Raw genomic sequence first — 27,635 nt, forward strand, 5'->3', positions numbered from 1 at the left:
GTTTTAGTAGATAGGTTATTTGAGTTGTTTTGGCTTTTGTATTTTAGAAATGCAGCTGAGTTTGACAATTTGAAACCACTGAATTTCTAACTCAGTTTGAGATTTGAGTTAAAAGTTAATTTTGTTTCGAGAAATCAGTCTCAGATCAATGCTAAACTACCAGATCAATGTAAGTCATATGAACACAAACTATAACCATCTGATTGTAGAATTTCCTTATTAACCTCAGTGAAGATGACTTCTTCAATGAGTGGATGGGTTAAAATTTGACACAATCTTTGGTTCAAATGAAAGGAAAAAGAATTGCTCTTACCATTTATTTTTAAATGGACTGTTATGATATGTATATATGCCAGGGTTAGTGATCTCATGTTATACCAATCTTTTAAATAAAAACATCAATACATTCTTCAGTTTTGTCCTGTGTCCAGGACTATCTTCAAAATATGAAATTCACTTTATTGAGGCATCTATAAAGAACGAGCATATACACACAAGCATTAATCAAACACCACGCACATTCTTATTTTAATACGATAAGTACAAAAACATGTATATGCTTTGGAAAACAAATTCTGTGTTTAAAAATGGTAACTGTAACATATCTTACTCTGATTTTAAAAAAAACAACTAAAAAAAATTTAGTATTTGGTAACAATTTACATGCAATTGTGAGGAATATCAACAGTGCTAGAAAGTCTGATCACCATGACTACGCCACCAATCTGATAGTCACACAGTTTTCAAATAATGATGGTATGCATCACAACTGGCAACCACATCAGTACCTGGTCCAGCTTGCACGGATATCCTGACAGTCTCCTCATGAATGTAATTCTCATCATCAGAATTTTTCATGGAGTGCCTGCATCAATTCCTGCAGATTCTTCACAGGAGGATCTTGAACAGGACATCCAAGATAGCCCCAAACACTTTGTTCTTCTTGCAGGCCATGGCAATGTTTCCAAGGAATTCTGAAAATGGGCAATGGTGGCTCGAGAGATCTAGCATTGTCATCCATAATATCGGATGACTGGCAAGTTGATGGTTATCAAAATGTATTCTGTACTTCCTGTTGATAATGATGACCACTGAGAGTCCGAAGAAGAGTAAAGAGATCCAACGTTAAATTGTACAAAACACAACCCCACACCATCACTGGGCTGCCACCACAGAGGTCAACTGCACAGATCAACATACTCTCAGACCAGCTTGCAGCCTAATTTCAATTGGATTCAGGTGGTGCTTAATTAATGATCATGTGTAGATGAAAGGTTTATTGTCATGACAACAACCTCTTAAGAATTAACAGTATTAGAACAGCCTCAAACCAGGTTGATTATCCTTCAACCAGTATTCAGAACATAGAAGTAGCAACATGTATTGAGCACACCATGCCATAAGATGGACATTGTTCTGAATATTTCTCAAAAAGTTTTATTTCCTTTATACACCTTGCTAAAGTGTCTGTAACAGGCAGATTTTCACAAGAATGCTCAGGACAGGAGCTTTTTATTCGCACACAAAACGTAATAGACATAGCGCCATGTGGCGTTTCTGATGAAGACTGTCAGAGTCTACCTATATTAACTTCTTTACACAGTAAAGTCAGACAGTCATCTCAATGCTGAGTGGAGCCTTGGCTGTCCTTTTGTCCCACTACAGGTTCACCCCCATCAACACAGATGTCTGCACAACACACGGAATATTGACCTGAGACTTGTTGATCAGCAGCACCTGGGTTGGATGGGCCATGGATGGGCTGTTATACAGTGAGCTGTACAGATCCAGACATTTGATCTGTGTATGGAGCGAGAGCAGGTATCACTTCAGAATCTAGGAAGTCCAGTACCTGTGGATGTGAAACAAGGGGACTGTGTACCTGGCTGTGGTGTTGATTACTTTCACTGAAGAACCAAATACATGTCAGACATGAAGTTGGAACGACAATGTAAAGGTCTTGACCCCTAATGATAAAATAACACTTAAAGATCTTGTCTTATGGCAAGCTGGGGACTGGCCTTTAGGGAAGAATGAAGGTCCCCAATAAAACAAATCTTGATTACTCAAGTAACTCTAAACATGCGTATCCCTGGAAGATTCTACCAACACCAACACTTCTTTGATTGGCATTTTAGAAGTTGAGATGAAGAATGAGGACAATTTTTATGGATATTCAACTTCATTATTCTGTATAGGCAATATTTCAACATAGGTTCTAATGTTGTCAAGCAAGTGTCACCAATGTTGTCAAGCAAGTGTCACCCCCCCAAAAATTGTCCTCATTCTTCAACAATAACCAAATGACAATTCAATATACCGTGTGACCCCTCACAATAACCTCAGTATCACAGCATTCTTTACAGGTAAAGAACAGGTAATGAACCTTGAACATTCTAGGAGAAATCTGTCAGATTTACCTGTTTAGGAGCCAAGCCAATGAATGATGAAGGGTCCAGCAGTGCATCCAGCTGGGTGTGTATAGGGGCGAAGTACTGGGAGGCGCGGATCCTCTCCACCAGGTCGTTGTCCCGGCCCTCCTGCTTCACCACGCTCCCCGCAGCCTGGGACAGCACACGCACCTCCTCGTGGCACTCCTGGCGACACAACACTCAGACGTGAACCTTGGCACCAACATGGCAGGCTTGACTGTTAGTATGGGGATGGGGCAGTTTCCAGAAAATCATCTACAGATGTACACTGGTATAGGTACACAAGACAAAAAAGGACCAAGACAATCTCCACACCTCCCCTAGGCATTCCTCAAGCTGGGTCACAACATTCATCAGTGAACCATGTCTGTCACCAAGGTTCTACTATCATGTTCAGCATCATGACGATCTCATAACCCAGCAAATTTAATCAGTGTAAAATGTTGCTGTTCATAAGTGATGATGTTACCATAAGGAACTTAATATCTGTATAGTCATGATCCTTTACATTACTTCAATATTCAATCTCAATTTGCATCATTTAAGACAAGAGGTCCAACATTACTGAACAGATTACAGACAATGCGCCATGCAACAATAAACTACATGTGTTTGAACCGAACTGATAATGCTTCATCAACACCATTGGTGCTGACTATAAACACAGCATACATCACAACACTAGGGTCTACAGGACCTACTTGTCTGTTGCCGCCTGCCTTCACCATGGCCATGATGATGTTCTCCGTGGCCATGAACGGCAGCTCCTGCTTCACCCTCTTCTCAATCACCTGTAACGACAACAGAATAGGAGACTACTGAACACTGTAGACATCCTGATCTAGAGGTCACGGGGTGATTCCAGTAGGAAAGTAGACTGCTACTGCACAGTTTGTAATACTAACCTTTGGATATACGACCAATCCCTCGAAGATGTTCTGTAGCGTACACAGCACACAGTCCGTTGTCAAGAAGGCTTCAGCCAGGCTTATTCTCCTGCAAGTCACAAAATACCAGTAAATAGATCGTCATTGATACAGGTCAAACTGGGCTTCACACTTGGAGTGGGTGAGCATAGTTTTATGCCACCTTTAACAATATTGCAGCTATATCAAGGTAGGGACACCCAGACTTTGTCCACTGGACACAGGTGGAGACTTGAACCTCGGTCTCTGACATGACTAGTGAAAGCTCTAACCGATATACTATCCCAGTACCCCAATATGGTGTGCTTGGGGGTAGTTGTAAGGAAAGCATCATTGGTATAATAAATGGGGTGGTTGTAAGAAAAGCATCATTGGTATAATAAATGGGGTGGTTGTAAGGAAAGCATCATTGGTATAATAAATGGGGTGGTTGTAAGGAAAGCATCATAGGTATAATAAATGGGGTGGTTGTAAGGAAAGCATCATTGGCATAATAAATGGGGTGGTTGTTAGGAAAGCATCATTGGTACAATGAATGGGGTGGTTGTAAGGAAAGCATCATTGGTATAATAAATGGGGTGGTTGTTAGGAAAGCATCATTGGTACAATGAATGGGGTGGTTGTAAGGAAAGCATCATTGGCATAATAAATGGGGTGGTTGTTAGGAAAGCATCATTGGTACAATGAATGGGGTGGTTGTAAGGAAAGCATCATTGGTACAATAAATGGGGTGGTAATAAGGAAAGCATCATTGGTATAATAAATGGGGTGGTTGTTAGGAAAGCATCATTGGTACAATAAATGGGGTGGTTTTAAGGAAAGCATCACTGGTACAATAAATGGGGTGGTTGTAAGGAAAGCACCATTGGTACAATAAATGGGGTGGTTGTAAGGAAAACATCATTAGTATAATAAATGGAGTGGTTGTAAGGAAAGTATCATTGGTATAATAAATGGGGTGGTTGTCGTCTAGGGTCCGTTCCATCCACTATACAGAGACAGTCATCAGACAAGCAGTATTCCTACCTATTGGCGCTGTCGTCTAGGGTAAGTTTCATCCACTGTACAGAGACAGTCATCAGACAAGCAGTATTCTCACCTATTGGCGCTGTCGTCTAGGGTACATTCCATCCACTGTACAGAGACAGTCATCAGACAAGCAGTATTCTCACCTATTGACGCTGTTGTCTAGGATACATTCCATCCACTGTACAGAGACAGTCATCAGACAAGCAGTATTCTCACCTATTGGCTGGCTAGGTCGTTCCATCCACTGTACAGAGACAGTCATTGGACAAGCAGTATTCTCGCTAGGGTGTCGTCGTACGTTCCATCCACTGTACAGAGACAGTCATCAGACAAGCAGTATTCTCACCTATTGGCACTGTCGTCTAGGGTACGTTCCATCCACTGTACAGAGACAGTCATCAGACAAGCAGTATTCGCACCTATTGGCGCTGTCGTCTAGGGTACGTTCCATCCACTGTACAGAGACAGTCATCAGACAAGCAGTATTCTCACCTATTGGCACTGTCGTCTAGGGTACGTTCCATCCACTGTACAGAGACAGTCATCAGACAAGCAGTATTCGCACCTATTGACGCTGTTGTCTAGGATACATTCCATCCACTGTACAGAAACAGTCATCAGACAAGCAGTATTGTCATCTATTGGCGCTGTCATCTAGGGTACGTTCAATCCACTGTACAGAGACAGTCATCTGACAAGCAGTATTCTCACCTATTGGCGCTGTCGTCTAGGGTACGTTCCATCCACTGTACAGAGACAGTCATCAGTGGGTCCTGTATGAGACACATCAGATGTCGAGACAGAGCACAGCAACGCTCCGACCTCATGGGGTTACGTTTGTACGCCATTGCACTGGATCCTAAACAAACAAATACCATTTACTATTAGTGGACAAAGTGACACCGTCCTGGTCAGTCAGTCTTGCCGTCCTTTGCCTTGCACTTCAGTCCATATAAAAGGGGACAATTGTCCTTATACACATGATTCAGTAATCAGGAAACCTGCTAGTACAAAGGAACAGGAGATCTAAAAAACAGGACACAAACCGTACTTGTTTCAACAGAAGGGATTTTGGAGATCTGTTTCCTGACCTATTTCTTTCATGTAGCAATATTTGCTCCAGCAGCCATATGTATATTTCCAAGATTGTATCTTCTATAAAACCCTCACCATTTGTATTATAGAAATTGCATTTGTTGAAAGAGGTTAACTAATACACATATTAACCTGTTATTGAATCCAAAGAATCTTCCCTGTAAACTGTATTTCTTTTATTGGACTTGGTTTCAGTTAGCCAATGTGCTATAGACCCATCCTGGGTTGTGATCTCAACCATCACCATGAAGTATATCATTCATGTATGTTAAATATGAGCAATACATCATTGCTCTATCTTCTGCAACATTCATGAGCAATGCAACATTTTGCTCTATTTTCAAAAGGTTCCTCCAACTCCTTGAAGTTGGCCAACAGTCTGATATCTGTACAAATCTGAAGAAGCAGGATAATATTTGATACCTAGTTTGGTGTATTCTCAACAGCTATGGCTATAACACTGTCTTACATTTGATGACAGTGAGTGAATATTGTTGTATTCTCAGCAACAGTCTGTGAGTATCTGATAGTGAGTGAATATTGTTGTATGAAGCAGTTATGGCTATGACACTGTGGCTTACAAGTATTTGATGACAGTGAGTGAATATTGTTTTATGTCTCAGCAACAGCTATGGCTATAACACTGTGGCTTACAAGTATTTGATGACAGTGAGTGAATATTGTTTATGTCTCAGCAACAGTTATGGCTATAACACTGTGGCTTACAAGTATTTGATGACAGTGAGTGAATATTGTTTTATGTCTCAGCAACAGTTATGCTATAACACTGTGGCTTACAAGTATTTGATGACAGTGAGTGAATTTTGTTTTATGTCTCAGCAACAGCTATGTCAGTTGATCCACATACAAACTGGTTACTGATATCTGGTTCGATTCTGTCTACACAATGCACCTCTGAACACGTACTTCTGGTGTGAAGACATTCCTCAGCTGACTGAACTGGATTGGTAACTACAGCTACTAAGGTAAATCAGATACTGAAAACTCACATTGAAAATATATTTTATTAGATATTGCAAAACAAAAATACTCATTAACACTCCAGAAACACTTGTTTCTATAAATAGAAACAAAACATAACAGTAAATAGCTATCTTTGACAAAAGTCTCCTTTCCAATATAGTTACCGGTAAAGCCAATGTCTTAAACAATGTCGACATGTTCAAGTGATCATACAAAACAACAAAAGATGAGAGAAACAACACATGGCACAAAAGTCTCATCTTCACACAAGAGCCTGTCTTGACACTCGAGCCAGTCTTATCCTTGACACACAAGACAGTCTTAGCCTTGACACAAGTCAGTCTTAGCCTTGACACATGAGCTAGTCTTATTCTTGACACACAAGCCAGTCTTATCCTTGACACATGAGCTAGTCTTGTGTGTGTGTGTTGTCACTTACTTTGTACATAAATTTATTTATTTATTTTTATTTATTTAATTTTTTTTTAAAATGGGGGCAGTCACATTGTACATGCTTCTCCATAAAATCATCATCACCCCTAGAGATACATTATGAACAGTCCCTTATCAATAAATATGTGTGCACTTTAATATAGTGAAAACAGAGATCATAATTAAGACATACGAAGGTGTACTGTTTCACTACAACTGTTAGTGTAAATGAATACAGGCCTGCAGGGCTCATACAGATGTATCAACTTTGGAAATTATTTGAAAAGCTTTTACAATGATTAGTTTGATAATTCTTTTTATTTAATTTATCAGGGGTATTGGAGTATTCCATGTCCTGAAATACGGCAAGCAGGTTGTACTGATAAAAGGGTCTCAAAGAACAGAACTTATTACAGAGCATGTGCACACAAGAAGGAAAAAGATATCGCATGGAGAGATGGTCTGTAATCTCATTTTCTGACTTCCAAGTTCCAGTGAAACAGAACTATCTGAGCATCATACAAGTCGGGGTTACAACTAAAGGCCTGTGATGCAGGGTGTTCGGACAAAAAGGTACTGTTCAGAATTGATGACAACAATCACAGCACGAGGGCACAAGGGAGAAAATAGCAGGAAAAATGTCAGCATGTTATACGTACGGAAGCAGTGTGTACTAAAGAAATACAGTTCGCTCTACCCCCTGAACTAGTATAGTTAAAGTACGAGGATGCTTGTGTCAGGACAAAACCTGGCACTATTGATCAGGGGGCATAACCTTAACTTCATGCACAGCACAATGAAATCACTGCTGTATCTGACAAGCACCATCAAAACCCTGAATGTATCGAACAAGAGATGGAGGCAAAGGCAGTTTTACCATATCTTCAGATAAGACAAGTTCTTGAAGTGATGCACGACATATTTCTTTCAATGTCTTTAGACGGAATGAGGAGACAAGACTTAGGACTTGCTGAGCACATGAGAGAAATTGTCCACTTGGTGAAAACACTGGTGCAAAGTGATGGAGGCCATTTGAAGATATGTATGTGAATTGTCCTTTAAACTGTAAGTTCAAGTCATACATGTAGTTCGTAACATTGAAATTCTTGCAGATAGCAGGTAATGGATTATTTGTGGAATCCCCCAGCACAGATAGTATGATTAAACGTTGGTCATGAACGTTTTGCAGAACTGAAAACTTGTCATGGGCTGCTGCACAACCTAAGGCAATGTCTTCAGTAACAGATGTTGTACAATCTTCCAGAATAATCCGACATAATTTAGGTCCACAAGTGTTCATTCTTGCCACAATGAGTGACTTTGTTGGAACAGCAGGATCAAATATAACAGACATTCTCTCAAAAGACATCTCTGGGAGGGGGACTTCTTTACAGCAAGAAAAATCTACTGACATTTTCAACAAGATAAAATCATGTTGTTCATACTCTAGAAAACATTCAGGTTGATAAAGAGGGTTTTTCTTTAGTACAATGTACTGAAGATCCATACTCATACAACATTCAAACAAGTGCAACTTCTCTTGACCTTGGTATCTCCTCTCAAATTTACAAAGAACGTTTTGCTTATTGATGTCACATATAAAGAAGTTTACAGCTCGCTGGAAGAAACACTGAACCACAGCAATGCCTTTACTAAAACCAATCACAGTGCAATGAATGAGACCAGTGCCTCTCATAACTTTCTTTGGTATAAGGCATTTTTTGTCAATAGTTGTCTTTATTATCCACTTCCTTTTATATGACAAATCTGTGACAATTAGTTCTCCAAACTTTCCAATAGCTGCATGGAAATGTCTGTTTTCTGTGCAGTGAGGCTGCAATCCATACACAAGACAATCACATGCAAGGGAGCTACCTCCACTGTGTTCATACAGGACTTGGTAAGCTGGTCGAGAGGTGGATGGCCTCACATGGGGTAAAGTCTCCTGCTTGGTAAATGCTTTACCCATGTCTATAGTCAGCAAACACCTAAATTGTCATCTGTGTCATCAGTAACAATAGAATAGACACATGCTTGTTAACTTGGAGCTATTTGCGACCACGCCCACTTCTATGAAAACTCGAGAACTCATCCAAATCTGCATCTGCTTCTTGACATGACGTGGAGTATTCATCGTAACTGAACCAGCATTACTAGCACTGTCATCGGTGAACAGATCCAAAAACCGAGGACCTTGCGTATGGTGGTTACCTCAGTTCTTCGCCTCTCGTATGTCAACATAAATCCCGGAAGTGAAAATCGTTGCTATGATACCCAAAATATGAACTTCCGGGTCCACCAATAAAGCGGAACGAAAACTATTACTGGCGCGGCGCCTTCCCTTCTCTTTAACTTTGCGAGTAAACAGTGGAGTTAACCCTATTGTGTCGGCATATATTAAATCGGAATCAGAAACGAAAATGAATTTCTTCTTCTCTTGTAAAACTCGGAGAAACATTAGATGCAAAAAAAACCCAAAACAATTTCTATTTCATTTACAATTTAAATGGGTTATTATTATTACGGTTCTAAAAGTCTTCATGGAAATATTGACCAGCATATACAGTCCACTGTTTAAATGAGGAGGGAAAAACTGAGAAAAAATAACTGCACGTAATTCCGTGGCATTAGTGTAGTTGGCTAAAGAGGCATTATATTTTGCGCCGGCTTTCATAAATGAAAACACAGGCCACGCCTACAAACGGATTACTGTTTCCTGATTGGTCGACAATAAAATAGGCGTGTGTCATTACTGCAAGGACAAATCTACGTGTTCTTTACGCGCCACATTCAGTGATTCAGTAGTTACACAATAACACGAACAGATGGTATCTGTATTTTCATGTCCAATTACACGTTTACTTCATCGACTGACCTGACCTTATACCGACTGACCTAATATCATTATATCTCATGATCCACCATTCATCTCCAATTAAAATTAGTGTACAAACAAACCTCAGTACATCCTATCTCCTGTCTAATACATGGACATACAACAGTGAACACGGTGAACAAAACAAGGAAATGTAATACGGACAACAACAGTGTTAGAGCAGAGGTTTTTAGCTCGACTTGGGTCAAACTACACCCGATCTCACTGGTTTCTCTGTTCTTTAATACAACATTTCGGTTTTACAAATTTGTCTTAACAGGGTTAAGGACCATCATCACTTGAGTTATAATGAATATATTTCGGGCAACTCTCTCTCTCTCTCTCTCCATAGCGTTTTTCCTCTATAAAACTGTTCTCATTTTATTGTTTTTCGTACTTTTATTGTTTGGTTTTTGGTTTCGTTTTGTTTTGAAAAATAATATTTATGATAACGCCTAAATAACGCCGCAGGCACCCCCCAAATGTCGCTGGCGTTCCATTATATTTTAAGAAATAAGAACATTCGGGAGAAATAGTTTATTGCTTTAAGTGATTTCTGTATAGTCAGATGTCCATTCCCATATCATGACCACTTTAAGCAAACCTGAGAGTGAGTGAGTTTAGTTAAACGCCGCACTCAGCAATATTCCAGCTATATAGCGGCGGTCTGTAAATAGTAGAGTCTGGACATGACAATCCTGTGATCAACAGCATGAGCATCGATTTACGCAGCTGGGATACGATGACATGTGTCAACCAAGTCAGCGAGTCTGTCCACCCGATCCCGCCTTAGTTAATTAGTTGCCTCTTACGACAAGCATGGGTTGCATCACAGAGATCACGAGTGCCAGACCAAAGTGAAAATGACAGGCAAACTTTAAGAATACTTGTTTAGGGTACGTCGTACGTCAACTCAACGTCCACGGGAACACTAAATGGCGACATTATCAACAGAATAACAATGTCTGTTTTTCACCCACCCGTGATAAGCCCCTACCAAGACATAGTGGTTCGAACAGCGTATCTGCGACACGGGTAGCCTGAGGTCCCAGACAGTAGTTCCCACAACCCATGCCACCACTGACAACAAAGGCGTATCTGTAAGGACAGTCCGACCAGGCGCCCATCCGGACGTCAAATGAGGGATGTTCCTCGGGTGCTCATCACCACGGAGTCACGGTTTCTTCTTCACATGCCGATCTCAGTGCATGTGTCTACGGGCGAGTGTTGTGCCAGTTCCCGAACGCAATTTTATTGTTTTTAACACAGGAGGGCGGTGGACGGACACAGCAACACTGTTTAGCAACACGTCATTCTGTCCTGACTCATAACGTTATTGTGGTACACTGGTGTGATTTGTCATTAATCGAACATGCCTGGGATGAAGTGGAATGTCTTCCAAAGTCTCCAACAACCTTGCAGAACGCCATTCTCCTAGCCTGTGTTCAACAGTTATTAAACCGGAATGAGGCGAAGGTGTCTTGCCTCTCACCCACCATGAGCTTGATGAGTGAAATGATTCATTTGCTCAGAAGTTCCTCGTGAATGATTAGACGTAACCCAACCATCTTTCAGTGGGTTATTATTATCAGTACACGGGAGTTAAATGATTGGATTTCTTCTCTTTAGTTTGACAAAAGTTTATGTGATACACACAACCCAGGACCACACCTTTGACTGAAGCTGATATTTTGGTTCTCAACAAATACGAACTAGCATAAGTCACCTGAAGTTTTGCTTCTGAGTATGAACTCTATGCACATTTTCTATACATCGTTACAGATCCCAACACAGAAGTATGGAAGTCACAGTCCTCGCGTGGAGATCAAGAGGATCACATTCGCATCCCATTCTGGAACAGTGTCTTCACCGCTTGCGTCAAGTGCGGGGAGCGGAACATTTGGAGCCTGCGGGACTGAGCTGTTCTTCTGTATGACCAAGGGCTGTCGATGGGAAACCAGCTTCAAGTACGATGATGGGTGTAAGTGGACTTGTGACTTATGACCAGCTGACAATTTTCAATTTGTAAATATGGTCAGATCTCGTCACCTTACTTTTCATAATTTTCGATTCAATGTTAAGTTTAATTTGAAAGTGAATTGAGCTGAACCTGTAGTCAGACTATCAATAAGATGTCAATAAGTAGACCAAGCAAGCCTTGTAATTTGGACATTGACTCATTCAGATATCATGACCAATCAACCATTTTCCACAAATCATAGTTCCAATGCATACATGTTATCTACAAAAAACACAGCTGAAAGTTGTGGAGCAACACCAGCACCATTCATGTTTTAACTGGCATCTCCAACGTGCATGCTATCTGGGTCTTATCAAACATTGTGATTATGTTCACTTAAAGAGTGAAAATATGACCGTTAGAGCAGTACTGACTTATTACGCCTTTGTAATGATGATTATGACAGACTTCATCCCACCTCCTCTATTGAGGAATTACAATGTAATCTGGCATAGAGCTTTCAAGCTGCACCTAAAGAGCCCCATCAAATATACTGCCTTCCATGGCTGTTACCTGAAGCATGGGTTACCCCCAGTGTCATGACTCTTCATACATGTGCCAAGTCTTCATAAAATAACTTCTATTATTTCTTCATAAGTGAACGAATTGAAAATTAACTTTAGAAAGTCTTTTTAGCATTGAAGTGCAGATGTGTTTTTCAGTTTTCTTGCAACAGGATCCCACTAGTGAAAGCCTAGTCATGTGCATGGTGTCAAGGTAACCCTACCTCGTTACCTTGAACAATGAGGTATTTTACCTTGCCCCTCCTTCTCTTCCCCTCACCATCCAAGTACAATAGCCCTGTTTGTTCCTGTAACTCTATAGGTACAAACATGGGGTCAGTTCAGCAACAACACAACATAAGATTTATACACTTCTGAAAAGAGTCAAAATCCATCTTTCCTCTAATTTCATACCTGTGTATTACAAATATCCATGTTTTTGAAAACACCTACCGGACGTTGACCTAGTTTTTACAGATACACATATAGCTAGTGACAAGGGAGTCCGTTTCCACTGATTCAGTCTGCAGCCTAGACTTCGAAACTGCCCTGTGTTACCCGTTACAGTAAGCTGATTGGGTCCTGTCTGTGTTGACAATCTCTTCTGTGTGTCTGACGTCTGGTCCTCTGTTACCCGTGATAGTAAGCTGATTGTGCTCTGTATTAAATATCCACATAATGAATGGTCGATGTGGATCGGATGCTGAAGTAGGTGATTCTACTTATATTGGTGCTAATGGCACGAGTTTAGTAGACTATGCTATAGCGTCGTCATCACTGTTTGACAGTGTTCGTGACTTTTCAATCCCGTCCCGCACAGAATCTGACCATCTACCTCTTACTTTGTGTCTACGTGCGCTTCACTCATATGGGTACCCCCAATACAATGAAAAGAAATCCTTTAGATTTATTTGGGAACAGGATAAATTAGACCGCTTTAGACAAAATATTCTTTCAGACAATGTACAAGGACTACTTAGTGAGTCTCTGGATTCAGCATTTACTGATATCGATAGAAGTGTTGATTTGATAACTGAAGCTCTTTGCATAGCTGCTAGCGACATGAAAAAAAAATAAATCACACCAGTAGACAATATGAAAATCCATGGCACGATACTGAATGCAGGAAACTTAAAAAGAAAGATGTAGATATTTAAACAAATTTAGGAAATCGAAAGACGAGACACTTTAGAAAAATATCACAGCAGTAGGAATGCATACCATGCACTTTGTAGACAAAAGCTTAAACGAATATTTTAAGGTAAAACAACAAAAATTAGAGAATTGTATAAATGATTCAAAAACATTCTGGTCTATGCTGAAACAAATAAACGGACAAGCGTATTCGCGAAATAATATACAAATTGAAGATTGGTACAATTATTTCAGTGACCTGTTCTCCCACTCGGATAATGACAGTGCATTACATGACCAGTCTGACACAGAAGTGAACAATTCTGATTGTTCTGATTTTAGTCCAAGCTTCATAGAAGGTATTCTTGACTCACCAATTACTAAGGAGGAAATACTTCATAGTATCACAAACTTAAAAGCTAATAAATCTTCTGGTATAGACTCTACCATCTCTGAATTTTTTAAACACTCTACAGATTTACTATTGCCACTCTTAGAATTGATATTTAATATCATCTTGGAAAAGGATACTTCCCAAAATCCTGGTCCACTGGCATAATAGTTCCTATATATAAGAACGAGGACGTAAACAACCCTGAAAATTATAGGGGCATAACGTTATTAAGCATATTTAGCAAAATATTTATATCTACCATAAATAAGAGGTTAGTTAAATGGGCAGATACTCTAGACAAGATAACAGAATCACAAGCTGGCTTTTAGGAAGGGATACACTACTATTGATAACATATTTGTTTTACATTCTATTATTCAGAAATATCTTAATCAAAAGGGACAAAAATTCTATGCCTTATTTGTAGATTTTTCCAAGCATGTTCGATTCAATAAACAGGAACAAACTATGGAATCTCTTAGACAAGCATGGTGTCAGTCGTAAAATGGGAAAATTACTGCGGAGCATATATGCAAATGTGAAAATTTGTGTAAGGAGTAATAATGAATTATCAGATACATTTCGAGCCAATTAGGAGTCAGACAAGGCTGTATATTAAGCCCTTTTCTATTTACATTTTTCATAAATGAACTAGCAACCCAAATCCAAGAAAACTGTTCAAACGGTATCCAATTACATCCAGATATAATGCAAATATTCCTGTTACTATTTGCCGATGACATCATATTGTTTTCCAGCACAATTAAAGGCCTACAAAGAGAAATTATTGAACTAGAGAATTATTGTGATAAATGGAAACTAACTGTAAACCAGGCTAAAACAAAGATAGTTGTTTTTAAAAATGGAGGTAAGCTAGCCAATAATGAAAAATGGTTCTTCAAGGGAAATAGACTGGAAACAACCACTTCATTATAAATACTTAAGGTGCATTTTACCAATCATCTTTCATGGGCAGTACACACATCACAGGCAGCTATACAAGCAAAGAAAATATTAATAGGTATAATAAAATATATACATATTTTAGGCTTAACTTGTCTTACAAGTCTTTTTCAAAATATTTGACGCCAAAATATACCCAATTTTGTTATATGGTGCAGAAGTATGGGGTTTTAAAACTTTTGATGTCATAGAAAAAGTCAATTTGTATGCATGCAAGAAATTTCTGGGCATAAAACAGCCACGTCAACTTGTATGGTCTACGGAGAATGTGGAAGATATCCATTGTACATAGAATCAAATGTAAAAAATTATTAGATATTGGTTGAAATTATTAACAATGCCCTCACACAGATTGCCAAGAAAATGTTATGAAATGATGATACTATATGATAGCCATGGGAAACGTAATTGGGTAACAGACATAAAACAGTTATTATCATCTATCGGCTTCGCAATGCCTGGCATGAACAATTTGTAGAATCTCATTCTCACTTTGTCTGTACAGTTAAACAAAGACTTAAAGATATATTCCTTCAAAATTGGTTAACTAGTCTCTCATTATCTAATAAATGTTTTACTACAAAATGATAAAAGATTCCATATATGCAGAACATTATCTTTAAGTCTTGACCATAAGGAAATATAAATCTTCATTAGCGAGGTTCCGCTGTTCACAAGATGATTTATATGTTGAAACTGGGAGATACCAAGGTATTGAGAAAGAAAGGAGAATCTGCCAAATGTGCAACTTACACGAGGTCGAAGATGAGTTTCACTTTTTATGTGTTTGCCCAGCATACTTAGCGTTAAGAAATAGATATATAAAGAAATATTATTATGTACATCCTGAAATGCATAAGTTTATATCATTGATGAATAATTCCAGTAAAACACATATAGAAAGATTGTCCATATATATCCATAAAGCTTTTATTCTCCGGAAGAATGTTCTACTACCCGCACATGATTAAACAATGTACTACAGGCCTGTGGCCTTTCAGTATGAAATAAAGATTGAAGATTGACTACCCGTTACAGTAAGCTGATTGGGTCCTGTCTGTGTTGACAATCTCTTCTGTGTGTCTGACGTCTGGTCCTGTGTTACTCGTTACAGTAAGCTGATTGGGTCCTGTCTGTGTTGACAATCTCTTCTGTGTGTCTGACGTCTGGTCCTGTGTTACCCGTTATAGTAAGCTGATTGGGTCCTGTCTGTGTTGACAATCTCTTCTGTGTGTCTGACGTCTGGTCCTGTGTTACTCGTTACAGTAAGCTGATTGGGTCCTGTCTGTGTTGACAATCTCTTCTGTGTGTCTGACGTCTGGTCCTGTGTTACCCGTTACAGTAAGCTGATTGGGTCCAGTCTGTGTTGACAATCTCTTCTGTGTGTCTGACGTCTGGTCCTGTGTTACCCGTTACAGTAAGCTGATTGGGTCCTGTCTGTGTTGACAATCTCTTCTGTGTGTCTGACATCTGGTCCTTTCCTGTCTGTGTTGACAATCTCTTCTGTGTCTGACGTCTGGTCCTGTGTTACCCGTTATAGTAAGCTGATTGGGTCCTGTCTGTGTTGACAATCTCTTCTGTGTGTCTGACGTCTGGTCCTGTGTTACCCGTTACAGTAAGCTGATTGGGTCCTGTCTGTGTTGACAATCTCTTCTGTGTGTCTGACGTCTGGTCCTGTGTTACCCGTTACAGTAAGCTGATTGGGTCCTGTCTGTGTTGACAATCTCTTCTGTGTGTCTGACGTCTGGTCCTGTGTTACCCGTTATAGTAAGCTGATTGGGTCCTGTCTGTGTTGACAATCTCTTCTGTGTGTCTGACGTCTGGTCCTGTGTTACCCGTTACAGTAAGCTGATTGGGTCCTGTCTGTGTTGACAATCTCTTCTGTGTGTCTGACATCTGGTCCTTTCCTGTCTGTGTTGACAATCTCTTCTGTGTGTCTGACGCCTGGTCCTGTGTTACCCGCTATAGTAAGCTGATTGGGTCCTGTCTGTGTTGACAATCTCTTCTGTGTGTCTGACGCCTGGTCCTGTGTTACCCGTTACAGTAAGCTGATTGGGTCCTGTCTGTGTTGACAATCTCTTCTGTGTGTCTGACGCCTGGTCCTGTGTTACCCGCTACAGTAAGCTGATTGGGTCCTGTCTGTGTTGACAATCTCTTCTGTGTGTCTGACGCCTGGTCCTGTGTTACCCGTTATAGTAAGCTGATTGGGTCCTGTCTGTGTTGACAATCTCTTCTGTGTGTCTGACGCCTGGTCCTGTGTTACCCGTTACAGTAAGCTGATTGGGTCCTGTCTGTGTTGACAATCTCTTCTGTGTGTCTGACGCCTGGTCCTGTGTTACCCGCTACAGTAAGCTGATTGGGTCCTGTCTGTGTTGACAATCTCTTCTGTGTGTCTGACGTCTGGTCCTGTGTTACCCGTTACAGTAAGCTGATTGGGTCCTGTCTGTGTTGACAATCTCTTCTGTGTGTCTGACGTCTGGTCCTGTGTTACCCGTTACAGTAAGCTGATTGGGTCCTGTCTGTGTTGACAATCTCTTCTGTGTGTCTGACGTCTGGTCCTGTGTTACCCGTTACAGTAAGCTGATTGGGTCCTGTCTGTGTTGACAATCTCTTCTGTGTGTCTGACGTCTGGTCCTGTGTTACCGTTACAGTAAGCTGATTGGGTCCTGTCTGTGTTGACAATCTCTTCTGTGTGTCTGACGTCTGGTCCACCTGGCGGCTTGGCACTTCCAGTAACCATGGTAACATACCCTACAACTCCCTGCACTATATTTCAGATGGTGGCTGTGTATATTTTGAAACCCAGGGTTGGCCAAGGATCATCGCTCACTACCCAGTAGCCTTCATCATGATGTGGGCTGACAAACACAAGCTCGGGTCAAAGGTCAAACATATTATCTTTGTGAGGTGAGGTGAAATTGGGTTTAACATCGTGCTTGAGAATATTTCACTCATATGACGACGTGCATGCGTGTGTATGTGCATGTGCGGCTGCTTGTTTTAGCCCAGACTGAAGCTGGTTTTATAGTGCTAGCCCACTGAGATACCATGCCGCAGTGAAGCATGAATACCCCATTCAGACACATTATACTGACTCTGAGCCGACCAGTCCTTGTTGTACCCATTAATGCCGAGCGCCAGGCAGGGACCAACAAGTACCATATTTTAACCTCTTTTGGTATGACGCGGTCGGGGATCGAACCCGCGACCTTCCGCTCTCCAGGCGGACGCTCTAACCACTACACCACGGAGGCGGTTATTATCTTTGTGAACAAAATTGATGGTAACACTCTGCTTTTGCATGTTAAGACTGGCACGCTCCAGAATGCTCTTCAAGGAGAAAAGAAAATATGTGCTAAGATTCAGGACATTCTTAATGACAGGTATGGAGCTCTGCTCTAGCAATCAGACACAAATGTTTGACAAGCCAATCTTTGTAAGAGTGTTCTTTTCCCTGATGCCTTATTACAACACTAGAGCCTTGGACTGTAATGGATCTTCTTGTAACAGTCAATGGACTGTAACGGATCTTCTTGTAACAGTCAATGGACTGTAACGGATAATCTTGTAACAATCAATGGACTGTAACAGATAATCTTGTAACAATCAATGGACTGTAATGGATCATCTTGTAACAATCAATGCACTGTAACGGATAATCTTGTTACAATCAATGCACTGTAACGGATCATCTTGTAACAATCAATGGACTGTAACAGATCATATTGTAACAATCAATGGACTGTAATGGATCATCTTGTAACAATCAATGCACTGTAACGGATCATCTTGTAACAATCAATGGACTGTAATGGATCATCTTGTAACAATCAATGGACTGTAACGGATCATCTTGTAACAATCAATGCACTGTAATGGATCATCTTGTAACAATCAATGCACTGTAACGGATCATCTTGTAACAATCAATGGACTGGAACGGATCATCTTGTAACAATCAATGCACTGTAACGGATCATCTTGTAACAATCAATGCACTGTAACGGATCATCTTGTAACAATCAACAGCTCAATGATAATGCCACAGTTGAATCAATAGTAATATCTTACAGGCATTACTCAATATAGTATACATATCTGTATAGTACTGACTATGGAATGTAATATATTCATATGATATATCATGCTTAACCTGAATATATTGTAGTTATCCTGACCCAATTGATTGAGTGAGTGAGTAAATATTACCATATGTCAATCTGGCAATACCTATTTAATGTTGTAAGTATTTGCAGTGATGAGAATAACCTGACAGTGCATACCCAGTTTACCATTTATCAGTTTTCCTAATATATATATGTCACTTTGTTGTGATATGTAAAGACTGTAGAGGCATAAGAAAATTGTCTACACCTTGTCGGTCCCATCCATTTGCAAAATTTTAAACAAACAATGTTTCACATTATTATGCAAACATCTGACAACCTACTGATAATAACTATAGAAAATGAGCCACCAACTATTACACCACAAACATAGTATCTAGAATTACTTCCCTTGGACTGTTGTACACTGACTTGTCAACATGGCAGCAGATGAAGTACAGGCCACACATGACAAATGACATGTTCCACAACTATCAGTGACTACATAGGTCAAGGCAATTGACAAGGTTAGCATTGGGTATTTCTTGGTGACGGTATTTCAGAATGTCTCTTTGTCCTTCCACTTGTTTCATCCACTTTACCTTGTATATGGTCCATCAGTTTAAAAAGTCACCCCTCAAGTAGACACTAACTCAACTTTACTGCAGGAAATAAAATGCTAAGATAACCAAGAAGTTGAAATCAGAGTCTGCTGTGATGGATGCAGGCGCAAGATGGTACACACTGGAAATAGATCCATTCTGCTGGGATGTTCATTGTGAAAGCCAGACTCAATCATTCCAGTTTTTATCTGTATCACAGTTTTTTTTATTGTGAGTACTACTAAAGCCAAGCATGACTGATATCTCCACTCATAATGAGGATAAACATGGTTGATATTCCCCATGTTGGGTGACAGTCAACTGTTGTGGTGTCAACAGTCGACAGAAGACTAAACTCTGTATGAGGAATCAACAGGACTGCACCGTATTTCTTGTATAATAGTATACTACATTACACGCTCCAAACATGTATTGTAATCTTTCTTCAGTGTTACAATGTGTTGGGTAAAATAAACATAACAAGATTCGTTATTATTTGTATCGGTTAACTTTTCTGTGGTAAACCTTGGAAACTGATGACCAAAATGTAGAAATGATGAAGTGATTTTTCAATCATGTTGTTCTCTCCCCTCTATCCATGTCGACAAAATCACACAAACCAGTGATTGATATATTTTGAGGATGGATTATGTTGTCAGAACAAAATGACATTCAAACAAACAAACACTGACTGTGACCACCATTGAGTCATACAACATGCATCAGGCACTGGGGCAAAGTGCTACCCTGTCTCTTCATTAGGTTCAATGCATGGATGAGTACCCTATGTCTCTATATGAGTGAGGTTGTATTGCAGTACAATACATACTGAATATGTGAATAAATGTGTACACTGTTACTTCCTTGTTATGTCTGTATGTCTGGGGACATAGCTTTGATCCAAGAATAGCAAATTACATCAATCAGGACAATCCAATATCATTATTCTGTCTGATGTTTAAATATGCCAAAATGTGTGAATTTGGACTTCACTTGGAACATTTAGATGAACTTGTTGGCAATTATATTTTACTAGAAAACCTTTGCAAAACTACAAATCTAAGATCAAACTAAGTGTTGCTACTTGTCAACTGTGACCACCTACCTTATGGACAGATGACCCTAGACTGGCCAGCGTACTGAGACAGTCAACGTCCACCTTCCTACTGTACGTCTGACCACAGATCCGGAAGTGACTGAGAAGGACAAGGACACATATTTGTGTGCAGTACTGTATGCATACATTATCAGCATAAAATATTTCAAGGAATAAATCATTCTTTCATGTTGTTTTACCACTAACACTGCCAGTAACACTGTTACACCTTGTTACACCACAGACAGAAACAGTAACACATTGTTAAACCACTGACAGAGACACTGTTACACATTGTTAAACCACTGACACTGACAGAAATACTGTTACACATTGTTAAACCACTGACACTGACAGAAATACTGTTACACATTGTTAAACCACTAAAACTGACAGAAATACTGTTACACATTGTTAAACCACTGACACTGACAGAAATACTGTTACACATTGTTAAACCACTGACACTGACAGAAATACTGTTACACATTGATAAACCACTGACACTGACAGAAATACTGTTACACATTGTTAAACCACTGACACTGACAGAAATACTGTTACACCTTGTTAAACCACTGACACTGACAGAAATACTGTTACACATTGATAAACCACTGACACTGACAGAAATACTGTTACACATTGTTAAACCACTGACACTGACAGAAATACTGTTACACATTGTTAAACCACTGACACTGACAGAAATAACATTGATAAACCACTGACACTGACAGAAATACTGTTACACATTGATAAACCACTGACACTGACAGAAATACTGTTACACCTTGTTAAACCACTGACACTGACAGAAATACTGTTACACATTGTTAAACCACGGACACTGACAGAAATACTGTTACACATTGTTAAACCTCTGACACTGACAGAAATGCTGTTGACACTGTTACACATTGTTAAACCACTGACACTGACAGAAATACTGTTACACTTGTTAAACCACTGACACTGACAGAAATAAATACTGTTACACATTGTTAAACCACTGACACTGACAGAAATACTGTTACACATTGTTAAACCACTGACATCCACAGAAATACTGTTACACATTGTTAAATCACTGACACTGACAGAAATACTGTTACACATTGTTAAACCACTGACACTGACAGAAATACTGTTACACATTGTTAAACCACTGACATCCACAGAAATACTGTTACACATTGTTAAACCACTGACACTGACAGAAATACTGTTACACATTGTTAAACCACTGACACTGACAGAAATACTGTTACACATTGTTAAACCACTGACACTGACAGAAATACTGTTACACATTGATAAACCAGTGACACTGACAGAAATACTGTTACACATTGTTAAACCACTGACATCCACAGAAATACTGTTACACATTGTTAAACCACTGACACTGACAGAAATACTGTTACACATTGTTAAATCACTGACACTGACAGAAATACTGTTACACATTGTTAAACCACTGACATCCACAGAAATACTGTTACACATTGTTAAATCACTGACACTGACAGAAATACTGTTACACATTGTTAAATCACTGACACTGACAGAAATACTGTTACACATTGTTAAACCACTGACACTGACAGAAATACTGTTACACATTGTTAAACCACTGACATCCACAGAAATACTGTCACACATTGTGAAACCCACTGACATCCACAGAAATACTCACACATTGTGAAACCACCAAAACTGACGGAAATACTGTTACACATTGTTACACCACTAACTGACAGAAATACTGTTACACATTGTTACACCACTAACTGACAGAAATACTGTTACACATTGTTAAACCACTAAAACTGACAGAAATACTGTTACACATTGTTACACCACTAACTGACAGAAATACTGTTACACATTGTTACACCACTAACTGACAGAAATACTGTTACACATTGTTACACCACTAACTGACAGAAATACTGTTACACATTGTTACACCACTAACTGACAGAAATACTGTTACACATTGTTACACCACTGACAGAAATACTGTTACACCTTGTTACACCACTAACTGACAGAAATACTGTTACAAATTGTTAAACCATTAACACTGACATTACAGTGTTACATATTATTACCAATATTGTAATGAGGTTTGCTACCTGGTAAAGCCTGCTGCCTTCGTTACCAAGTCGTCAAGCTGAGTCACCTGTGAAATAGGTGAAATAGAATCATGATATGAAGCGAGTGTCTCTTTATAGCGAGTGTCTCCTTTCATTCTGTGTCTGCATTACATAAATGTGTACGCATGGAAAAATGAATAAGGGACAGAAATAACAATCATTAGATATGAAAATGTCAATTAATTTTTCAAAACAATTGAAATGTAATACTTCAAACTATTATGCAATAATCTGTATCTTTTAATTTTACAAAACATTTGGTTAGATTTATTTAATATTTTATGTTCAACAAAACTCAAAAATGACTGACAACTGATACTGTCATATACATAACTGTTTTCTAGGAGAGAAGACACTGGTTATCTCATACATACAAGGGAATAACAGTGTTTGTTGATGTGATGTTCCAACTCCACACTTCCCTACGTGACCACCTTTGGTAAACCCTGGAGGATGGACCAGATAAACCAGGGATGGACAGTATAAGCAACATCCAATCCCAGGGTAAAATGACGCTCAATCTAACGTATGTAATATTTGGGATTACACTTTCTTAAGTAAAGTACAGATTCTAGTACTTTTGTTTGAACCCACACCCTCAGTCAGGCACCCAATCGCCAGCACACAAAGCCAGCCGCCTAACCCCCTCAGCCAACGCAACTTCCACAAAACCTCTTTTGGTATGTCACAGCCAAAACCACTAGATTCCATCTTGCTAGTAGACATTCTATCCCCTACACCACAGAGTTGGTGTCAACTTGGGAGATTTTGCCTTTTCATGTTCTTTCTGTCAAATGGTGAGAGGTGTACATTGCTTATTCACCTGACATTCTCCCATATTTAACTCCACACCCCAGCTCACCATGTATTTGTCATCAAATCAGTTTACATGAATTGGATTAACATTTTACTCATTTGTTCACGTTTGGTTTCCATGTCTGCCTGAAGTTGATTTCAATGTTGGACATACAATGTACCTTAGTCTCATCTCCATCAAACAGAGCAAGAAAGCTGGCCTGTGTGCCCGTGGTGCCCTTGACCCCTCTGAATCGCAGGTCACCGAGTGCACGCTGCAGGTTGCGGAGGTCCATGAGTAAATCCTGTATCCAAAGACACGCCCGTTTCCCCACGGTTGTCAACTGTGCAGGTCTGGTGACAGGGACACAAAACATTACACAGCATCAAGGTTCTTGAAGGCTTTGACACGATATTATGGCAAGTGTATTCTGTCAACAGTAAAGCCTTCTTCCCAGCCCTCACTTAATATTATATATCACACAAAAACTAGTGTTGGGAATTGGTAAAAATCTCATAATTGATGATTGATTCATTACAACCGATCAATCATTGAAAATAATTGGTTAGCCATTTATGGAATTTGTTAATACACAAAAAAATACGGAAAAAAACATGTACCGGTAGTTCTTTGGGGTTTTTTTTGCAAAATTTCACATCTTTAAAGGATGACTAGTATGTTAGGAACATGGATTTCTTAGAGTTTTTAAGATAAATTCAATCATGACTTGGAACGAGCTTGTAGTGCTTATGAAATGTAACAGACAAAACCAACCTAGTGAAAATTACTGTTAATGAAAACAAGTGTTCCAGAATTGTTTGTGTTCGATTATGAGAAAACATGATCGATTGCTCGGTCGTTTAGTCACTACGACCAATCTTCGATTATTTCAATTAATCGGACCACCACTAACAAAAACAGAACTAACTCCCACATGTGTGATACTGTGTGTGGCCAAATGGTAGTAGTGCTGCTACTATGACATGTTCCAGCCATCATCATGATGTCACTGCTCATTGAAACCACACAAAAATAAATGTGAATATTTTCATGGATTTGTTTCATGTTTACATGGAACTGCACATTAACATGTATGTAGATATTTATGATGTTTTCTAACAAAGATGTTATCCCTAATTAGTTCAAAAGTCATAAGAAAGTTATTTACACTTAAACATACTCTAAAGAAAACAACAGAAGAATGGTTCTCAGTGTTCTATAAATAAACTGTATGGTTCGTAACAAGGGCGCCGGGTACAACAAAACTCACATTTACCCTTAACTCTGTCACACTAGGACAGTTATCTTTTAAGAATACCTCTCTTTGAGTTTGAATATTCTTAAAAAAGAGCACTGGACATCCTGCTTTTTACAGCTGGAGACATTGACGTTGATAGAAGTGAAAAAGATTGTGCAGAAAATACACCTAACCAAATATTACTTTTTAAACATACTGGATGACTTGTGTGCCATATGCAAATATACTTACTGTAGGTGTGTATAACCCAGGCATGGTAGAGCATTGTGTTCCCTGGCAAACTTGGACAGTCTCTCAATACATCGAGCAAGCTGACAACAAACAGGTTCATAGGAAGGACTAAAACTACTGACATAATTGTAGCAATCATACTTAATTATTTGTCAAGTTCATCTGCTTAATTTATGGTGTGCATGTTTTCATACTGTTTTTATCATATGAGAAATTCTTTCATAATAAACTTATTGAACAATAATATGTGTACATACCTTTGGGAGAAGGATTTCAAAACCATCCCTCATGACTATCAAATCCTGAAATAGCATACAAAACAGAACATGTTAAAAGATCCTATGTATTTCATCATGACCTTTTTCAAAATCAGGACAAAACACTGAACTCCTGTACTGTACATTATTACTTGTAAGATCTCTCCACTTGAAACAAGCACTGCAACACAAACAGTATCCATGGTAGTGTTCATTCCTTCATGCCCTACTTCCCAATATTCAATGTGACTGCTGTCAGTGAATAATTGAGTGTGGACCAGACAATCAAGAGACTGACATCATGAGCATCAATCTATACAATTGTGTACAATTGTCTCAGCTGTCAGGTTGCTGGAGCCAGATGACATGTATCAACAAGTCAGTGAGTCTGACCATCCAGTCTCAGCTGTCAGGTTGCTGGAGCCAGATGACATGTATCAACAAAGTCAGTGAGTCTGACCATCCAGTCTCAGCTGTCAGGTTGTTGGAGCCAGATGACATGTATCAACAAAGTCAGTGAGTCTGACCATCCAGTCTCAGCTGTCAGGTTGCTGGAGCCAGATGACGTCGACCATCGTGTATCAACCGTATAGACCATAGTTCTATAGAACACAGGTAAACAAAGGGTAAATATAATTGCTCACGGTATTGTCTCCCACGTAGGCTGAGGTTGCACCAAGGTGTATGATTGGAGCAGATTTAGGGCAGCAGGCAGCAAATGTGTGGACATGAGCCATGACGTCATGGCGAACTCGTTTCTCTTGCTCTGCAGCCATCTCAAAGTCAATATTCTCAAGGTTACTCCCCATTTCTGAAAGTTGCTCATCTGTGATGTTTAAACCAAGTTGCTTGAAAACAACAGAATTCAAAATAAAATCCCATGACATAACATAAATCTTAAATACTGAGAACAATTAGCATATAGATATGATCAGATAAAATTGATTTCCTAATATGGATCCCAGATTATTTAATTCAACTTTTGAAGGAATGCATGAGCTCCAGAATGAAGCACAAGTAACACGTACATGATGTCTCAGGCAGGTGACTTTGTTCAAACCTGCCTCTGTTCACCCAGCAGTCAATGGGTACCCGGCGGGATGACATGGTCATATGACTGTTAACTTTCTAGTGCCTTACAAGCAGCTTGGGTTGCACACTGATCCACTAACTCGGGTAATAATGTCAGCGCTTTGAGCATACACCTTGTGTGTGGATGTTAGCACAATATTTGTACACACATGATTATTATTAACCTAAATGAGACATAAATATATGGAGTTAATATATTGCAAATTATTGGAGTAAACTTGATTTTATTCGCCACGATGGCATATTTTGTCCTGCATAATTATATAAAAAATATGTACATTTACTAAACATTGATGCAATATTTCAAGCATCTGTCTAAAAATATAGAAATAAATACTCTTGCTACACAAAGTGGGATCTCTTTCAGTTTGTAACAGTGAAGCCCATGCATTTTAAGAGAATGTGACGAAGAATCTGGCTACTGTATCAAAACTACCATGCTTGAACATATAAATGACATTTTTCACTCCACTGCGACGCGTACTACTTTCCACTGCATTCTCGCTGGTGGATATATCGCTGCATGGAGTTTCACCGGTGACGGCACAATCAATCTTGAGCAAGTCTACATATCATAAACGTAAATGTGGTTATTTTTATATAACGACGGCTTGACTGTCTCTGCTGTTTGGTTTGAGCCAAATGTGTTTTTAAAATCACCAAATGCAGTTGTGATTCATCAAAACTGACGAGGTATTGCAGTGTAAATACTTCAACACCATTAATACTGAAAATGAGAATGAGCGGGATGTGGACGAGGATAGTGAATACTAAATTTACCTGTTCAGCTTTAGCTAACCACAACCACAGCTGTCTCCAAGTTGAAAATTTCTTTTTGTCACTGAAGTTATACACCATTTCCCGACTGGCATATCTTGACACAAGCGGGGTGTTGTACTTGAGATGAACATCGGAAACATGCTTACTGGTGGCCGCCATGTTTATTCTAGACTGCCAGTAAGTCTCTCATCCAACATTTGTCCGTCTTAACAAATTTCGTATGATCAAAATCGTGGAAACGTTATTTTCTTTGCCTGATAACTAAAATCTTTATCAAACAATCAGGTAAATATAACGTTACGTGGTTTTTATTGTAAGGTTTGAATGAACGAGCTGAGGTCACATTTCAGGCAACAGATGTGGGGTTTATCAATATAATATTCTGAGTAAATCAGTGTGTTAGGTTAGGGAGCATGCACATACATCTGTACCTGGAACAGAATATCCAAATGTAACCCCGGAATATGA

At 39.3% G+C, this 27,635-nt stretch overlaps 2 protein-coding genes across 2 annotated transcripts; both read right to left on the reverse strand.

Annotated features, from left to right (window-relative positions):
* Nucleotides 1-303: 303 nt before the first annotated feature.
* Nucleotides 304-27,329, reverse strand: LOC124286693 (adenylosuccinate lyase-like). The gene is given in 13 exon segments (XM_046723110.1): nucleotides 304-1,852; nucleotides 2,421-2,597; nucleotides 3,134-3,223; nucleotides 3,338-3,428; nucleotides 5,099-5,246; nucleotides 5,809-5,878; nucleotides 20,601-20,691; nucleotides 22,733-22,779; nucleotides 23,731-23,902; nucleotides 25,039-25,118; nucleotides 25,296-25,340; nucleotides 25,940-26,143; nucleotides 27,168-27,329. Coding segments are annotated over 13 exon segments (1,461 nt in total). The 5' UTR covers nucleotides 27,327-27,329; the 3' UTR covers nucleotides 304-1,765.
* LOC124286692 lies at nucleotides 6,946-9,342 on the reverse strand. Its single transcript, XM_046723109.1, has one exon. The coding sequence runs from the start codon at nucleotides 8,865-8,867 to the stop codon at nucleotides 7,701-7,703; it is 1,167 nt and encodes a 388-aa protein (XP_046579065.1). The 5' UTR covers nucleotides 8,868-9,342; the 3' UTR covers nucleotides 6,946-7,700.
* Nucleotides 27,330-27,635: the final 306 nt, after the last annotated feature.

Source organism: Haliotis rubra, unplaced genomic scaffold (assembly GCF_003918875.1).
Source record: "Haliotis rubra isolate DU_JTF1 unplaced genomic scaffold, ASM391887v1 Scf39, whole genome shotgun sequence".
Taxonomy (NCBI): domain Eukaryota; kingdom Metazoa; phylum Mollusca; class Gastropoda; order Lepetellida; family Haliotidae; genus Haliotis; species Haliotis rubra.